Genomic DNA, 13,226 nt, shown 5'->3' with positions numbered 1-13,226 from the left:
ACTCACCATGTGTTTTTGGCTGACTTTTAAGTCTACAGTTTCTAACCACATCAGACCAGGGATCTCTGCACTCTTCAGAGCTAACTCCCTGTTTGACTGGGTAGGGAATTTTCTTCTCTCTCTAGAAGAGAGAACTAAATGGAAGTCTTTGCCAGCTTCCCAAATTAAATGGGACTCTTCCCTTGAACTAAATGGTAGTTTTCGCCTACTTCCCAAACTTCCTTGCCACCTCTTCCCCAGTTCTTCTGTCTGTGTTAAACTGATCTCAGTCAGGGCTGAATTCCAAAACTGCCAGTACTGGACTCCTCTCAGCTAGGGCTGAAATCAGACTGAATTGTCAGCATACAGCTCAGAAGTCTTATTGTGCTTAGCTGATGCTAACCAGTCAGATCTCTTGGAACAGCCTGTCACTGGCTCTGTGAAGAATTAACCCTTCACAGCCCTTTGCCTGTTTGTACAGCACTTGTGTGTTTCTATAAAAGTGCACTCTGTCACAGGGGGTATAAAAGGCAAAGCCTTGGCTTGGTTGCTGACCTTTGGGGGAGGGGGTAATGTGTAACTTCTCCAAGTGCAGGGCAGCAGCCAGACCCAGCACACTGTTTCAGAGGCCACTGTGGGTGAGGAAGCCGGTGGGTCACCAGCTCTCAGGCAAAATTAAACAGGAGTCTAACAGCACTGACTAAATGTGCTTCAGCATCCCTCATCTTGTGAATCAGAGCTCACGTCATCAGATGCCTCAGGGTAGGACTTCCATTTTTCAAGGGTTTTGCTTTATTCTTGGGGTTTCCAAAAGCCAATGTGAAGGGCTAAAATGGGGGGCGGGGTCTGCCTCTTTTGCAAATGGCTTCTGCTATTCACTCTGCTCCCCCCCCATGGCCTCTTCAGGCCATTCGCCCAAGGGGAGCAGGCCCCACTCAGCTCTACCCTTCCTTCCCAGACCCATGATCTGGCAAGGTAACTTGGCTTCCAAATTTCACGCCCTGTTTCTTGGGTTTTCTCTGGATCTCATGAAGTCTACCCACAAGGTCCCTAGGCTCGGCTGTACTATATTTTTTCCTCCGTTGCTGTTTCGTACCGGCTGCCAGGGCAAGCACCCCCCTCGGCCCCTCCGAGATCCGACCCTGGCCTTGAACTCCAGGTAGCAGAGAGGGCACTGGTGCCCATGCCAGAGCAAGTGGCAACAGCACTCATAAGAACATAAGAGAAGCTATGTTAGATCAGGCCAATGGCCCATCCAGTCCAACACTCTGTGTCACACAGTGGCAAAAATTTTATATATATATATATATATATATATATATATATATATATATATATATATATATATATATATATATATATATATATATATATATATATATATATATATATATATATATATATATACACACACACACACACACACACACACACACACACACTGTGGCTAATAGCCACTGATGGACCTCTGCTCCATATTTTTATCTAAACCCCTCTTGAAGGTGGCCATGCTTGTGGCCGCCACCACCTCCTGTGGCAGTGAATTCCACATGTTAATCCCCCTTTGGGTGAAGAAGTACTTCCTTTTATCCGTTTTAACCTGTCTGCTCAGCAATTTCATCGAATGCCCACGAGTTCTTGTATTGTGAGAAAGGGTACTTCTTTCTCTACTTTCTCCATCCCATGCATTAACTTGCGAGGAGGAGGGTAGCTCTCCAGCTCTCTGGCCTCCTGGGAACCAAATGTTAGGAGCTCCATAACGGGAGGGCCGGCCTGCAAAAGTCTGTTATCCAAAGACAACAAACAGTCTAGGAAACTGGAACTGTTTGCCCAACGAGACTTATCAATGCAATAAATACTGTAGTTTATTAAGTAAAAAAACGGAGGGGGGACTGAATTTTTCCAGATACGGAGGGGAGCAACCCTTCCCAACCTCTATAAAACGCGGAAGAATCTTTGCAGCAACAAAACAGGATCAGAGTTCGAATTCTCTCTGGCGGATTTATCCCCCCTCCCCCCACACTTTTGTCGCTTTCGTGTAGTTACACTTTAGCGACGCTCCCTCGCTCGTTTCAAGCATGTGCTGGCTAGACTTGCAAACGGCCTAACGGGAAAAGCTAGCAAGCCCAAAATGGCTGAACTGCGCATCGGTTCCTGTCGTGCCGATGAGCCGCCGCTACCAGCCGGACTGGGGGAACGGCGGCCAGTCTCAGCAAGCAGCTGTTCTTGAGCCCGGTAAAAGGAAGTGGTCTGTCCGCAGACTGCAGTCTGATCTTGCAGAATGGAGAGACTGCGGAGGAGGGCGGAGGGCGCACTCGTGTGGAAATAGCCACCCCCGTCATAGGAAGAGACTTGAAACTCCTCAACATTTCTATGCTGAGAGGAGCTGAGGTTCCAACGCGGCCTGAAAATTTTCTTGAAAATATAAGAACTGGATCAGAGCAAGATCTGATGCCCTGGAGGGGAAGCTCCCAAACAGGGCATGAAGGCAACAGCTCCCCTTCTGTTTGCCCCGGCATATGTTAGTTAGACATATAATGCCCTTGAATGTGGAGGTTCCCAAACCGTCTTGGCTTTGATAGACCTAAATGCCTGCATGAATTTAGGTAATCCCTTTATAATAGCCAGATGAACCATGACAACAGACCATTTCAGCAACTGAAATTCTGTGATGGGAAGTACTGTCTTTGTGTCTCCTGAGCTGCCAGCCAACTTGCTTGGGTGAATGTGAAATCTCTCACTTGGGACTGCCCCATCTGTTTATCTCACAACACCTGAGTCCAGTCATAGAAAGTTAGAGGCACCTAAGCAAGCTGACATTAAGTCACCTAGCTAGGATGAGGTTGAAACGGACTTACCGGTAATATATTTCCGTTATCCCATAGCCACCTTTAAAACTGCAGGTTGCTTTTTGAGTAATTGTGGTGGTGGTGGGACAGTTAGGTCACAGGTGGTACTGTCAACTGTAATGTCCACGGTTAAAATCTATCCTTTGCCATGGATTGAAGGGGTGGCCTTAGGTCTGAACTAGCATAGATTCACATTTGTAATATCAGAAATAAACAATTTGTAATACGGATAGTAGCCATAATTACGTTACAGGGTTGCTGTTAGAATTACTGAGACTCAAAAAGGCAAGAAATCTGCTGTATGTCAACAGAAGCTGGAAATAAAACCTGTCTTAATCTCCCGCCCTTAACTTTAGCTCACTGTGAATAGAACACCTGTTTGGTAGAGGATCCTTCTGAATCATCTTAGTCCCAAACAATCTTTGGTAGTTATGAACTCCGTCCATTAAAATGGGACCCTGCTTAATGTGCAATTAAAGCAGCCACCAATAAATATGAACCTGTGGTCCAAATTGTAATGTTCTTTCATCTTGTAGGGGAATGCGGCTCAGAAGGCTACTGGTCAGGCTGTGGGGATTGCAGCGCCCTCCAGTTGCTTCCTCCACCCTCATGCTGCTTCTCTGCCTCTTCTGGCTGATGGGCATTGGGGAAAGCTTGGCCTTAGTGCCCGGCCTGCTACTCAAGCCTTTCCATGGTAGGTGTTTGGCTCCTCTGTGTTGCTCTTTCACTTCTTTGATGGTTCTGGAGGTCTTGGGTCCAGGCACTTAACAAGTAGACAAAGGCATAAAAGCAAGCACACAGGCAGACACACAAAGCAACATTAGCACTATGAAATCCAAAACTATTGTATACCACTTTTCATTCTAAACCACTGCCTACCAGCTATAAGTAGTTCTGCTCACTGGTACCCCATTCCATTGTCTGATGTAGTATGCATGCATATGAAAGCTGACATTCTGAATAAAGCTTTGTTGGTCTTAAAGGTGCTACTGGACTCCTACTTTGTTCAAGTAACAACATGGCTGCCCATCTGGATCTATTTCAGTCCCAAGGTCTGTGGTCAGATGTTGGCTGGGATTCAGAAAGACCCAGGAATGACCACAAAGCATTTCTGCATGTAAACAGGTTGTGTGTGTGTGTGTGCACGCACATGCATTCACGGATTAGAGATGTAAACATTCATGAAGTGTGGAAGCCAAGAGGGGAGTAGGGAGAGGTAATGTGAAAAAAGTTGAAATACTTTCATTCTTATTTAACTCCTTTAACAGCATAAAATGGTTAATTTATCATATAGTTAGCACAAAAGGAGACCATTTTGAACATTTAGAGAATTTAGAAATGTGAATGCCTTAGCTTTCTAAAAACAATAGTGTCAATATATCTATTACAAAAGGGGGAGGGAGGCAAGAGAGATGCAAACTGCTGTATTCTACAGTGTCTTAGTTTTGATATTCTGGAAAATGAGCCTGGCATATCTGTGCACACTCTAAGTGCACTGCATTTTTAAACAAAATACAGAAGACTTAGGTATAAGTGGGGTAGTTTACTGTTAGTGAAAAAGGGGGTGCAGTTGAGAAGCAAGTTGGCAACACTCTCAAGGATCTATTGTTAGACTTCATGTGTCTGCACATGTGTTTTTGGGTGCAAGAAACTAAAGAGGATATGGACACCAAGAGAGTATTGCATAGAAATGGAGGCCTGTGTGAATTTACTGTTGCTGCTGCTGTTGGAAAGACAGACATGAATGCATGAAGCAGATTTATACTAAAACAGATAATTGGTCTAACAAGGAGAGCCAGTTTGGTGTCGTGGTTAAGTGTATGGACTCTTATCTGGGAGAAGTGGGTTTGATTCCCCACTCCTTCACTTGCAACTGCTGGAATGGCCTTGAGTCAGCCATAGCTCTCACAAAGTTGTCCTTGAAAGGGCAGCTTCTGGGAGAGCTCTCTCAGCCCCACCTAACAGGGTATTTGTTGTGGGGAAGGAAGGTAAAGAAGATTGTGAGCCTCTCTGAGACTCTAATACAAATCTAATATCATCTTCTTCTGAGACTCTAATACAAAACCTAACACCTTCTTCTTCAGTATTATCTAGTCTGACTGGTGTCAGCTTCCCAGTCTCAGGCTGAGGTCTTTCACATCACCTGATCCTTTTGACACTGCCAAGGATTGAACCTGGGGTCTTCTGTGTGCAAGGCAGATGCCCTACCACTGAGCCATGGCCCCTCTTCAAATAAAAGTGACCCTGTGCTAACCACCTTCTCCAACTTCTCTTTGCAGCCTACCGCCTGGTGACCTACTGCTTGTGCCACACGGATGCCACCTGCCTTCTCTTCAATGTGATGCTCTTCCCACTGCTGGGATGGCATCAGGAGCTGCATCTGGGCACACTTTGCTACCTCTATGCTTCACTCCTTGGAGCCACCATCTCAGCTCTTCTGTACCTCCTGCTAGCTGGACTGTGGGGTGCCCAGCCTGCAGCTGCTGTTGGTGGCTACACACCCGTGCACCTAGCCATGCTGGGGTACTACCAAAGGCAACAAAAGCGGAGGGGGATCTTGGGAGCAATTCCAGCCACTCTTGTGGCTGGGGTGCTGCTTGTGCTCAGCCAACTTCTGTTGCCCAGCTCTCCTTTCCTCCTGCATGCCAGTGGGTTGCTGACATGCCTAGCTTGTATCCTTTTGCTACCCTTTGAGTCTGCCCTTTAGCATCCGTAGTACTGGTCATCACCATCTCTACTGGCAGTGAACTGCATAGTTTGCAGTTCAGTCTTCTGTAGAGTTGCTGCAGTTGAAGCCTGTTGATTGCTCTTTTGTCTACACAAACGTAACTAGCAGACCTAAATGCCAGGGGGTAATTGGCCATAGCCCTTTCCTAAGAATGAAGGCCCATCCACAAAACATACTCGGCCTATAAGGAAGACTGGCATTATTTTGTCAGAGCCTAACTTCCACAGGTAGCCACGTTGGTCCCGGCCGATAAGACAGACTTCTTCATGGTAACCAGATACTAGTGAGAATAAGCCTCGAAAAGAGGGACAGTGTCTTTCTCAGGTGACTTAGCCACTCCTGGGTTTTGTTGTGACCACTCCTGCAAAGCCTGATTTTCAAATGAATTCCAATCCAGCAGCATTGTGACAGATTCTCCCTTGGAAGTTTTCCTTTGCAAAAGAATGGCAACTTTAAGGTCTGACACAGAAGGTGGGGATAATAAATACTATTGTGGCCTAAGCTATTTGTAGGCAAGGACCTGCATGGCCAAATGCAGTGTAAGTTGGCGGTGGTTTTTACTGTATTGTGAATCTGGTGGTTCTCCTTTCAGAGGGGCTGCTTTGTATTGGAGCAGGATAGAGAAACTTATGCAAGGTTTCACCAGTTAGGCTTCACTGCAGTCCTCGCATAGCTAAGTCAGCTTTCTGGACATTGCAGTTACACTGTGTTTCACCTCTTAGCTGGCTATTTTGCCAGGTTGGTGAGCAGACTGAGAAGCCCTCCTCCCAGGTGTACTAGTTTTCCCATGAGTATACAGGTATTTTTCTATAGTAGAACATTCCAAATGTAACTCTCCCTCCTCCAATCTGACATGGTACATTCCAAGAATCAGTTCCTAGGTTCCTTGGGGGAGGGACGGTGGCTCAGTGGTAGAGCATCTGCTTGGGAAGCAGAAGGTCCCAGGTTCAATCCCTGGCATCTCCGAAAAAGGGTCCAGGCAAATAGGTGAAAGACCTTAGCTTGAGACCCTGGAGAGCCGCTGCCAGTCTGAGAAGACAATACTGACTTTGATGGACCAAGGGTCTGATTCAGTGTAAGGCAGCTTCATATGTTCATAATTGGATCAAACATTTTCCTGCTGTGTATTTTCTAATGGGAAAGGAGTGTGGTAGATAATTTACTGTAAAGGTCCTGCCTTTAATTATTACAGGTCTAGAAGCTCCTGGCTTTCTTGGGTAAGAGGAATTTTCCTTGACAAGTTGGGGGAACCCCTTAGATTGTGCTGGATTTTTCTTCCCATTGGAACTGTCAGAGAAAAGCCTGGAAAGGTGGCACAATGGGATCATCTGCAGGACTCTGGCAGGGGTCTCTTTCCTCCCTTTTGTCATGCCCCCAACAACTGGACTTCTTCCAATAGCTGACCCAGCACCCAGAACTGAAAGGTAAATGTGAAACTCGTATATGAAAAGTATTTTGGATGTTTTGCCTCTCCTGTGTGTGGTAGGATCATCTCCCCACACTGGATGGGCATTTGATTAACATCTTGGTTTGCATATCCAAGGATATCACAGCAAACCAGAGTTTTTGTAAGATTGAGAAATGGCATGAATAGCAGTGAGGTCCCCTTGCAGGTACATCCATGGCTTTTTGTGAACTTTGTACTTTAGTTTTGTTTTTATTTATTTAACGTATCAAAAATATCAAGCCAATCGATCAATATTTACCTTAGAATTAAAGTTCAGACCTGAATCTAGAACCTACTCCAATTCTAATGCTTAGGAGAGCTCTGAGAGTTAAGTCAAGAATAATTTTCTCTAACTTTTAAATAGCTCATCCTTAAATATAGCACAATACCACAGTTTTGACCTTTTCCGCTGACTTGACCACATTCCAGTAGTTTATAAACTGCCTTCAACTTTGCAAAAGTAAGTCCAGAGAGCATTCTGTTGTTTTTAAATTCTAGATAGAATCACTGCTTGCTTTCCCTGCAGTGCAGTCTCGGAGCAAAAGAGCTCATCTAGACTGCAGAGGTTATTTAAAGAGGTAAACATCAGCAAAACTTCCCCTAGAAGTCAGTTAAAGGACAATATCTGAAAGTTCAAGAAGTGACTTTCGACCTGGGTCTTGCTGATAAGAAAGGGGAGAACAGAGGGAAATTGAATCAGGTGTTCAAAAGACTTCTTTGCACTCAGATCAGTTTCCTGAAGGTTTATTAAAAGCAAAAAAATAATTAAAATGCCTCCTTTTCGAAAGATGGATTTAATGGGTCAAAAGGGTTTTTTTCTGTCTTGCTGTTTTTATAAGTCCTGATAAGTTTGCAAAAATTATATTGCTCATGTTAATTAACCTATGTCAATTAATTAACAAAGTATAGTTAGTTAATCTGCAGAACTAAAAGAGTTCTGCTGATGTTGTGAAGCAACTTGCTGTTGAGGTGGTGAGAGACAAAGTACTGGATTTCACCACAAAATGGCTGCTACTGAGGCAAGGCCTATTACAAAATGGCTGCCATTGGGGATCATGTCCTTGCTTTGGGGAATAAGAGGCACTGTTTGGTTTTAGTTTCAGAAGAACAGAGAAGGATTCCTTTCTGCATTGCTCTAGGGGGAAAGGTTACCTGTTTAGAGACATAAGAAAGTCTATGTCTGTGGCCTTGATGAGGCTTGTGACACATCTGCCTGGGATGCGTTCTGTACTTCGTTAGCATGTTCGGTGGTACGAAGCAACCTGAAGCCCCCTGTTTTTTGTTCCATTCTAGATCCTTTGGATTTCATTCCCAAGACTCAAGCAGTAAATGGGTGCCAGGATTCTCACAGGTGGCATGTTGTGAATCCCTGGTTTACATGCAAGAAATATGCAGTAGGACCAACTTCTTTCCAACAACCTGGCAAACTCCCTTATAGGGCCATTTCACATAGCGTAGGCAATAAACCTAGGGGAAACAGCAACAAATTCTCTGAAGAGTGAACCTGTACAATATTCTTTTTTCCAAAACCCATTTTTATCCCATTTGCACATTACCCTTTTACATGTTCACTTGCATTTTTTAGGCATAGACCCAAGTTTTTAATTTGTGAAGTTCTGTTTGATTTAATTCAAAATCTTTTTTATTTTTTTTCTTCCCCAATTCTCAGAATTCCTTCTGTTCTGGAACTTCAAGCCCAACCAGTCTTCCCAAGAGTTTTTCCCAGCCGACCTCCAACTTCATCTGCCCCTTATTGGAGAGGAGAAAACATAGGACTGGAGCAGGAATCCAGGCTGCCATACACACCTGTTTTTCCATCTCCCTTCCCAGGCCCCTCTGGGGCTTCAAACATTCCCTTTTCAGTCCTGCATGAATCCCTGGTTGATGAAGAGATGCTACAGGCTGGAATCCAAGCCTCTTTGCAAGATGTGACTGATGGAGAAATAAAGCTATCAAAATCATCTGTCTCTTCTCTCCGGTAAGGATAATTCTAAGAAAAGGGTGATATGGCGAGGTGAGCAGTGGGGATTTATGGTGTTTTTGAATTATGTGCTTTATTTATGAATAAGCAAGCAGAGCTCATGGAGAGGCAAAGAAGCACTCTACAGGGCTGCAGGTGCACGGTTCCTTTCAGACCCCCGGAGAAAGAGAGAGACCTTGTAGTGTAAAAGGAAGCTTCCACAATAACTGTTCAACTGTGCCACCACCACTGCAGGGTTTTTCAAAGCATCTATAGAAAGTCATAGTCATCCTGTTCTTCTTTCGTTGCCTTCCATGGTTTCCCCTCCTTTGCACCAACATTTTTGGAAACATCTCAGTCTAAGTGGGTCAGTCCACTTGTGAATGAGAAGATGTGGATTTCCTAACTTCCCATTCCCTCCTGCCCACTATTCTGCTCACACCAACAGGCTTTGTGCCAGCTTCTTAAAAAAATTGGTAGTAGGTTTATTGCTATAATATTGCTATAACCAATATACCAATTACCATTTTTTAAAGGCTGGCAAAAAAAGCTCTCCCACTGGGAAGGAAAAGGAGACATGGCAAATGCAAAGGGAAGGGGAGAGAAAGCCTGAGAACTGCCCAATTTGGAAAGTCTTGTTGCCTCTGTGTTTGTGATAGCAATGAGTCCACAATGGATAATCATCCCCATGTGGAAGCAGCCAAGTATTATTTTTTTTTGTCAACTTCCAGCTGTTACTGTCAGCCTTGGACAAACTCTTCATACCCACCCCTTGCCCCCTGCATTCAGCTTGAAGGGGACACCTCCCAAACAAAGACATTTCCTAACTGTTGTGTCACCCATGGAGGAAACGCCCACAGTTGCCTTTGGAGACTGAGCTGGGTTTTTTGGCAGGAAATCAAAGCAGTTTAAATTGGGTCAGTCTGAACTAAGGACTTTAAATGGGGAATGTTAATGTGGGCACAGTATTTTGCCAGTAGGAACAGTAATGCAGCAGGATCCTTGATGTTCAGGTGTATCTTGCTTGAGAAGTCCTGGATCATGGGCTCATTGCTCGATATTGGGGAAGGCTTGTTTTCTCTTTGGAACTATGCTTTCCCAAGAAATATGATTCTATTAAGTGAGGCTCTACTCCTGGTAGCTCTCAGTCCTCAGAGAGGCTCATGGCTTCTTGCAGGGCTTTTTTTGAGCTGGAATGCACAGGAGCACAGTTCTGGCTGGCTTGGTATCAGAGATGTGGCCTAAAATGCAAATGAGTTCTTGCTGGGCTTTTCCTGCAAAAAAGCTCTGTGTGAAACAATGGTGACATCAGGGTGTGTGGCCTAAAATGCAAATGAATCCATGCTAGGCTTTTTAAAAAGAAAAGCCCTGGCTTCATGTGATCACAACAATGAACCCCATTTTCTCATTTGGGTCTCTGGGACTAACCAGGAAGAAAGCACAGAGGATGTGTAGGCCAGGAACCACTGTATTGTTTTAGCTTATTTTTAAAATTAGTTTATATTTTGTATTTATATCGTTGATTGATTTTATCTGTTATTGTTATACCATGATACTGTATCATGCTCTGTAAGCTGCCCTGAGCCTGCCTCGGCGGGGAGGGCAGGGTATAAATAAAAATTTACTTACCGTATTTTTCGCTCCATAAGACGCACCTGAGCATAAGACGCACCTAGTTTTTAGAGCCGTTTGTGTGAATTTAGAGGCATTTGTGTGAATTTTTTGCAGTATTCACTCCTTAAGACGCACACACTTTTCCCTCCACTTTTTTGGGGGGGAAAGTGAGTCTTATGGTGCAAAAAATACTGTACTTACTTACTAGGAACGGGAGAGATCAGACTCCTTTTCTGAGGTTTTCCCAAAGCAGAGCAAAAACCTGAGATGCCTTCCCCCCACCCCACCCCAATATCACTTGATATTCTTATCTGAAAGGCAGGTTCGGGAATTACCTGCGCAGGCTTCTGACCCTTAACCCATCTCCTTCATGCCTCCATCCCCGGCAGGCTGCAGCAGCTCCAGAAGATGGGCTTCCCAACAGAGCAGGCAGTGGTGGCTCTGGCAGCCACAGGCCACGTAGAAGGTGCCGTCTCCTTGCTGATCGGAGGCCACGTGGGAGATGCAGCTGTGGTGACTTCAGAGAGCCATTCCGCTCACCACAAACTGATGGGTCCCAACCAGTGAGTAAACAGAGGAAGGAAGTCTCTGCTTCTGATACTGCTAAGTTCTGGGCAGGAAACAACCATATCCGGGATGAATCTATGTGCTTCATGGAATCCACTGAGGAAGAATAAAGCAGGAAGACCAACAAGGAGCAAAGCTGAGATGAAGGTTCAGTTGCATGGAAGCATTACAGTTTATGGCCAGGCAGGGGCAAAACAAGCTGTTGGCTTCATGGCAGAATTCCAGGTGCTCCAAGCTAATAAAGAAATCTTCCCAGGGGAAATACAGCTCCTTCCTTCCACCAGCCTAGACTCCTGAAATGACAGGATCTGAGATATGGATACCAACTACCCATTGGTTTTTCTGATTGCAGCATTCCGCCCCCCCCGCGCTTTTCAAAAGCAAACGTGTCCTTTGCTTCTTATGTGCCAAGGGAAAGAAGCTGCAATCGGGAAGACCCTTGAAGAAACAAAATACCATTATCCCACCCCTTCCATTCAAGAAGAGTGTAACACTACAGAATACATGTCCACTTGGGTTGTTAAATTCAACTTTTATTTCAGCAACCTTTGTGTTTGCCGTGTAGCGCTCCCACCACCGTCTGCTACTGCTTGAGTTGCCTGCAGGATCAAGTACCCATTCTCTCAGATGAGTAAATCCACCTGTAAATGTCTCATGACCACCTGGAGCTCAGAGAGGCTGATAATGTGTGATCCTGGAATGGATTACCGGAGAGAATCCAAGGGATTTAATAGTGTTTAAAATCCTACTGTCTTGAATTAAAGGACTTCAAAACATAAGCTATTTCTGTGGAAAGACACTGGTAGGACAGTACAAAACCCCCAGATGGGTTGACACCTGGGAGTACCATTTGCCAGGGAGTGGATTCGTTGTGTTCTTTTTGATCTAAAATTTGCACACCCCCACCTTCACCGAGACTTGTATCTTGTACAGCAGAAATGTTTAAGGGGGAAGGAAAATGAGGCCCATTTGGGTTCCATGTTAATCAGGAATATATATATATATATGCATTTTATTGTCACATGCACATAAATATCCAGTAAAAGAATAAAAATAAAACTGAAAATTCTCCAGCTGCCCTACCAGCATGTCCTTGAGAGTGCCCCAACCATCTGTTGAGTATGGAGTTGTGTGTGACCACTGGGTCAGCATCTCACAGTCCCAGAAAAAGCAAGTTAGTGTGCTTCTTGTCTTAAGTTCTCCTTGTCTGAATTTTTTATTTGTGCACTCATGCCTGGGAGCCATGGCGACTTCTGACAACCCCTACTGAGGCATATTGGACATGCAGAGAAGTGGCTTGTTGCAGCCTGCCCCTGCAGTCCTAACTGCTGCTATTCCAAGGAAGTCTCCCATCCAAGTACTTAGCCAGGGTTGGCTCTGCTTGGCTTCCAGATCTGACAGGATTGGGCTTGCCTGGGTTATCCAGGTCAGGCTCCTCATCCGTCTTGATCTCCTTCTGCACGGCCCCTACACTGTTCCCTGCCACTGCTGTCCTGATGCACCAAGGCAGCCAAGATATGCTAGGATCCATTCTTTCTGCCCTGGCCTTAGTTACATGGACATCGCAAAACGACATGGGCTGCTCAAGGTTAGATTTGAGGGAGGTCTAGGGAGGCTTCTTAGAATTTGAATTGTAAACTTTCAAGTATCTCAGTGGCAACAGACATACATTTGCTTGCCAGCTGCTATCCTGGTAACCTTACCTTTCATTCTCAGATGAAACACTGGGCATTCCATGACTGAAGCTCCTTTTTTAAAAAATGCAATTGCAAGGTGCGTGGGGGGGGGGGGGGGGAGGCATCCTGCTTGGGTTGCAAGGTGGTGGTAGCCTTCTCCCTTGCATCATTGTCCTGAACTGAGACAGCCCCAGAAGGGTGCTGTTTGCCCTGCCCCTGAAAAGTGTACTTTTAAAAAGGTGGGCGCTCTAGTCTCAGAACTCACAGCATCTCTTCTGATTTAGCCCTCAGCAGGGCAGGGTGCCAGCTGTGTCTGGCAGGGACATCTCTCTGGATAGGAGAAGCCATAGTACAGTTGCAAAGTACATGCCTTGCATGCAGATGATCCCAGCTTCAGACTCTGACA

The 13,226-nt window shown here is 45.1% G+C and overlaps 1 protein-coding gene across 1 annotated transcript; it reads left to right on the top strand.

Moving 5' to 3' along the window:
- The first annotated feature begins 2,068 nt into the window (after positions 1–2,068).
- On the top strand, positions 2,069–11,923 carry RHBDD3 (rhomboid domain containing 3). The gene is made up of 6 exons (XM_060249933.1): positions 2,069–2,214; positions 3,365–3,522; positions 5,108–5,500; positions 6,815–6,980; positions 8,673–8,981; positions 10,967–11,923. Exons 2-6 carry the CDS (start codon positions 3,369–3,371, stop codon positions 11,142–11,144), a joined length of 1,200 nt encoding a protein of 399 aa, XP_060105916.1. The 5' UTR covers positions 2,069–2,214; positions 3,365–3,368; the 3' UTR covers positions 11,145–11,923.
- Positions 11,924–13,226: the final 1,303 nt, after the last annotated feature.

This window comes from Heteronotia binoei, chromosome 11 (assembly GCF_032191835.1).
Source record: "Heteronotia binoei isolate CCM8104 ecotype False Entrance Well chromosome 11, APGP_CSIRO_Hbin_v1, whole genome shotgun sequence".
NCBI classification, from domain to species: domain Eukaryota; kingdom Metazoa; phylum Chordata; class Lepidosauria; order Squamata; family Gekkonidae; genus Heteronotia; species Heteronotia binoei.
This window is presented reverse-complemented; position numbering and strand designations above follow the sequence as displayed.

Coding starts and splice junctions, on each gene's coding strand:
- RHBDD3 (XM_060249933.1), top strand. CDS start 3,369: ATGCGGCTCAGAAGGCTACTGGTCAGGCTGTGGGGATTGCAGCGCCCT. Junction 3,523..5,107: donor GCTACTCAAGCCTTTCCATG/GTAGGTGTTTGG, acceptor TTCTCTTTGCAG/CCTACCGCCTGGTGACCTAC. Junction 8,982..10,966: donor TCATCTGTCTCTTCTCTCCG/GTAAGGATAATT, acceptor CATCCCCGGCAG/GCTGCAGCAGCTCCAGAAGA.